The sequence below is a fragment of the Anopheles nili genome, chromosome X (assembly GCF_943737925.1).
Source record: "Anopheles nili chromosome X, idAnoNiliSN_F5_01, whole genome shotgun sequence".
Lineage (NCBI taxonomy): Eukaryota > Metazoa > Arthropoda > Insecta > Diptera > Culicidae > Anopheles > Anopheles nili.
This window is the reverse complement of record NC_071293.1, coordinates 15456356-15462029: the sequence shown is the minus strand read 5'-3', so window position 1 is coordinate 15462029 and position 5674 is coordinate 15456356. Positions and strand designations below refer to the sequence as shown.

The 5674-nt window shown below is 45.2% G+C and overlaps 1 protein-coding gene across 1 annotated transcript; it reads left to right on the top strand.

Moving 5' to 3' along the window:
• The first annotated feature begins 3116 nt into the window (after positions 1-3116).
• LOC128729043 (uncharacterized) lies at positions 3117-4196 on the top strand. Its single transcript, XM_053822691.1, has 3 exons — positions 3117-3444; positions 3579-3866; positions 4066-4196. The coding sequence occupies exons 1-3, from the start codon at positions 3117-3119 to the stop codon at positions 4194-4196; spliced, it is 747 nt and encodes a 248-aa protein (XP_053678666.1).
• Positions 4197-5674: the final 1478 nt, after the last annotated feature.

Sequence of the window (5674 nt, the reverse complement as noted above, 5' to 3'; positions counted from 1 at the left end):
CGGAAAAATGACTACGATTGGAAACTCGGTACATGGAACTGCAGGTCTCTTACCTCTCCCGGGAGTACCAAAATTCTCGCAGAGGAAGTGAGAGTACGCGGCTTCGAGATAGTAGCACTTCAAGAGGTCCGCTCGAAGGGAGTCTCGGAGCGCCGGTACATTAGCAGTTGCATGATTTACCAGAGTGGTGGAGACAAGCACGAGGTCGGTACGGCGTTCCTTGTTATGAGTGCTATGAGAAAACGTGTGATCGGATGGTGGCCGATCAATGACAGCATGTGCAGGTTGAGGATACGTGGACGTTTCTTCAACCTGAGTATAATTAAAGTGCACAGCCCGCACCTTCAAAGCAGCGATGACCACAAGGACGCTATTTATACGCAGCTTGAGAGGGAGTACGATCGCAACCCACAACACGATATAAAGATCGTCATCAGGGACCTCAAAGCTCAGGTTGGTCGAGAGGAGGCCTATAAACCAACGATTGGAAGCTTTAGTGTCCACCAGCTGACCAACGACAACGGCCTCCGGCTCATTAACTTCGCATCCTCGAGACACATGAACATCCGTAGCACCTTCTTCCAGCACAAACCTCGATTCAGCTACACCTGGAGGCAGAAGCTCTGCGATGCCAAAACGCTGCGTCACCGGCCTACCCCATGCCTAAACACGGATCGGCTACGAACACCTTCTGTTGCCGAGGGCTACGCGTCAGCGCTTGGGGAAGCGCTACCGAACAATAACGCGACCGCCACAATGTCTCTCGACGCTCACTGGCGTATGGTGAAGCGAGCAATCAGTAGAACAGCCGAGCGGACACTAGGCTATAAGCCACGATGCCAGATGAAGGAGTGGTTCGATGACGAGTGCAGGCGGGCACTACCCGAGAAGAGCGCAGCGCGCGCCCGAATGCTACAGCGCGAAACCCGTCAAAACGTGGAACACTACAAACGATTGAGAACGCAGCAAACCCGGATCTTCGAGAGCAAGAAGCGTCGCTTCGAGGAGTCGGACGAACAACTCATGGAACAGCTATCTCAGCCGGGAAATTTCGTTAGTTCTATAAGATGTTGAAGAAGACACAAGGCGGGTTCACGCCAAACGTCGCAATGTGTCGAGACGAGGACGGCAACATTCTTACGGACGAGCGAGAGGTGATCGGAAGGTGGAAGTGCTACTTCAACGGGCACCTGAACGGAGCGGAACTAGGGGAGTTCAACAGCAGTGCAAGCAGAATCGAGCAGCACATTTGCCGGGAGGCAGATGACGATGTGCTCCCACCATCCTTGGAAGAAGTCACTAGCACCATCAAGCAGCTGAAACATAACAAAGCAGCTGGCAGCGATGGTCTGGTGGTAGAACTATTCAAGGTGGGTTCGGTTGAGCTTGCCGTCAATATGCACCAGCTAATTGGGAAATTCTGGGAGCATGAAATGATCCCGGAGGACTGGAAGCTTGGTGTCATCCACCCAGTGTACAAGAAGGGTGACAGAATGGACTGTGCCAACTTTGGAGCCATCACAGTACTTAATGCTGCCTTGAAAATCCTATCCCCTAATCCAGCAGACTCGCACCCCTTGCCAAAGATTTCATCGGAAGCTACCAAGCTAGGTTTGTTGGAGGCAAATCCACCACCGACCAGATCTTCACTCTACGGCAGATCCTCCAGAAATGCCGAGAGCACCAGATCCAGACGCATCATCTCTTCATCGACTTCAAGGCGGTCTACGATACCATAGATCGGACTGAGCTATGGAACACCATGCAGCAGTACGGTTTCCCTGGAAAGCTGGTACACCCGTTGAGGGCCACGATGGATGGGGTGCTGTGCAAGGTGAGGGTGTCGAACATGTTGTCGGATCCGTTCGAATCTCACCGGGGCTGAGGGAAGGTGATGGGCTCTCCTGTCTCTTATTCAACATCGCTCTGGAAGGTGTCATGAGAAGCGCGGGCTTCGCGGATGACATCGATATCATCGAGCGGAACACTAGGACGGTGTGCGAGGCGTACACCCGACTAAAACGCGAGGCTCTGAAAGTGACAGAGCCAGGCTGAGGAGCAGCGTTTCAGTGGACGGCGACGAACTTGAGGTAGTAGAGGAGTTTTGCTACCTCGGCACTGTTGTAACTCCAGATAACAACGAAGGTTGCGAAATCCGGAGGCGCATTGTTCAGATGAATTGTGCCTACCATGGGCTCCACAAACTCCTGAGGTCCAGGTGGCTTCTTCCACGCACGAAGTGTGCCATTTACCGCACGCTGATAAGACCGGTCGTTCTTTATGGGCATGAATCCTGGACTCTGCTCACGGAGGACGTCAACGCACTCGCAGTCTTCGAGCGGCGCGTGCTCCGGTCTATCTTTGGCGGTGTGTGTGAACAGTGCATGTGGAGGAGAAGAATGAACTACGAGCTAGCTGAGCTGTATGGCGAGCCGGACATCCTGACGGTGGCGAAGGCCGGCAGAATTCGGTGGTTGCGGCATGTCATGAGGATGCCTTACTCATGCCCCACCAAGAAGGTGCTCACCAGCGACCCGTCCGGCACAAGGCAGTGAAGCAGAACCTGCGGGATATCGGATGCAACCGGGGATGGTGAGCTGCAACCATGGACCGACCTACCTGAACAGCAATTGCTCAATCTTGAGCGGGCCAGCAAAGAAGAAGAGAAGAATTTTACGCAAAAAACAATTCTTACAATTTGCCAATGGATGCGCGAACTCTACTTAAAACCCCTAACAGGGGGGCAGCAGATCAGAGATAGCCGAAGTTGGAGGCGGTCAATGGTAAAATGCCATCGCTAGTGCTTGGACGCTTTCTTCAGAATTCCGCCCAGCATACCGGAACTGTGGCAGGATTTTTTTATTGATGGCCTTCTACTGCACAATAGTGGGCCTACTCAGTTTTGGCCGATTTTAATGCGAATGCCCGATATTCCCTCTGCACCAGTCATAGTAGTAGCTGTCTTTTGTGGACCTTCAAAGCCAGAAGACACCGAGCAGTATATGAGGCAATTTGCAACGGAAATAAATACTTTACAACGCGGTGGAATAAACATTAATAGTTGTTCGATAGTGGTTAAACTGCAAGCAGTTATTGCAGATGTAACTCGACCACCAATGACCACCAATGTAACTCGAGATCCGTCTACGCGACGAATGTACTACGGAACAGTTGTGCAAACGATGCGAACGCATTGTCAATTTACCAAAAATGTGTATGGACCATATCGAAAAGCACCAACACCTCTCACTGATTTGCGAAATTTCGACATCATTCAACACGTGATTGTCGGGGACCGTATGCATTTGATCGACCTTGGTGTCACAAAAAAATTAGTTAAAGAATGGTTAAAATGTGGATTGACCGAGCACCGGAAATGGAATGCCACAATTGCCGAGGAAATTTCTAATTTTCTTACGAAGGCAAAATTACCATCAGAAATTCGTCGGAAGCTGCGCCCGTCAAAAATTCTTAATGTTTTTAAAGCGGCAGAATTTATAGTCTAGACAAAATTAGTGGAATAGAGTATTCTCACTTCATGCTATGTTACTGTGCACTGACATTTCTGTCCTGCAAAGCACACAAACAGCACTGGTATTTTGCTAAACAACTGCTGGAGCAGTGTGTATCGGAATTTCCACGAGTGTACGATAAACATTTAGTTTCTAGTAATGTGCACAACTTATTGCATATATTCGATGACGCATACAGATTTGGTTCGTTAGATACTATTCTGGCATACCCATTCGAAAGCAAGCCACAAACTATAAAGCGGATGTTGCAAAGTGGTAACAGAAACCTCGAACAGCTAATACACCGATTAGCTGAAATAGACAAGCTTGAAAACACCCAGCACGACGACAACGGTCATTATCCAACAATAGTAATAAAAGGTGAAAAAGTAACTGTTTATGTAAACCAAGATTTTGTCCTCAGACCAGTACATCGAAATAAATGGTTGCTTACAAACTTTATCAGGGATACGTATAATAGGATAGCCCTTTGCTCAGAAATACGAACTTTTCAATCAACCTTGTTCGTCTGAAAAATTATACATTTTCCTAGCAAAGTTTGATGAATTACGTTCATATGCGAACATAACTCCGTTCGTCAACATTCGATGCAAATTAGTTGCTTTAAACACAAAACAAGAAAAAGAATGTGTGTTTATTCCTCTTTTGTATACATTGAAATAAAACGCGTTATTTTCAAATTTATGTTATACAATGGATTTTTATTTTGTAATTGAACATTAATTTCAATTAATTTCAAATCTTAAATTATATCATAATCAATAAAACTTTATTGTAACATAATTTTCCAATTTCAAAATCAATTCAATTCTAAACTAAAATGCATACTTAATTCTATATTCTTAATACTAATCTGGTCCCATAATTCTGTAAAATAATTGAATTTAATCATTAAAATTCTTAATTACAAACTTGTCAATCACATTGAATAAAATTCAAACTTACACTACAATCTATCTCGAGCAACAGCTTGTTTTTTTATCATCTTTCAATCCTACTCGGTTTTTGGAATGTTGTAATTTTTTTAAGAAAAAATTTGCAACCATTATTTCGGTGACTTTTTGGTAGCGAGTGGTTCCTACGTGCTGGAAAAGGGTGATTAAATTTTTATAGTTCCACAATGCAATTTTTTAGTATGCTCGTTCTGCATTCCTCGCCCCCGCCAGGTGCACAATGGCAAAAACTTCGCAATGGCAACGATCCTTCAGCTTCGTTTCAACTTCCGCTAAACTTTCTTCCGATGAGGTTTTCTGGAACGGCATTGGAATGGTCCAATGGTGCAGGCATATCGTCAAGCGCAATTATTTTGTTGTAAATGGCTGCCATCATCGTGTCCATAAGCTCTACTTTTCTGAAGAGCTTAGCCTTTTATCCAATTGCTGTTGCTGGTTTTCTTCAATTTTGGTGATGGGCAGTGACATCGATTCAATCGACTGATCTATTGATACCAGCCAAACAGCAATGCTATTGTCGGCTGTTGAGCTACTCGATCCATTTTTCTCGGGCCGCTTATTGATGGATACCGGAATTTTCGACCCCGATGAGGATGCCGAAGATGTAGACATCGGATTACCGACTTTAAAAGTGTGAGTTTTATTTTAGTAAGAATGTCGCTTACCAGGTTTGGTACGTTTACCATTGCTGATGAAGTTATCTAAAAGAATTTAAAAACCATTAACGTGTTAAACAAATACGTTTTGATATATTGTAAAGTGCATATCAACCTCTTGTTGAACACCGTCGCTATGCAAATCAAATTTTCCAGAGTTTTTACTGGAATAATGAATTTAACGTGGCGTAAGGTTAAATTCGATGAGGTTTTGTAAGTGATTAATTTTTTCTGAATTTTTGAAGTGAAAAAAATGAGTGAATGAGGATTGTACCCGGAATCCTAGCGCAGCAAAGATTAAGTGCTACCTAGACAATCCGGTTGAAATTCTGTTGTGAGAACAATGTTTTGCAGTTTTTCAGGCATTTGTATTTAAGCGGAGAAATTGCTGCTTGGTGCATGACTTGCGGAACAGAAAACAAATATAGAGTACCCGGAAGAGTACAAATACAAAAAAGGGGTTGTATCTTAACGATACACTATGTGCAGGGTATATCTATGAGCTGGGACCGATTGCCTACTTCTTATACCC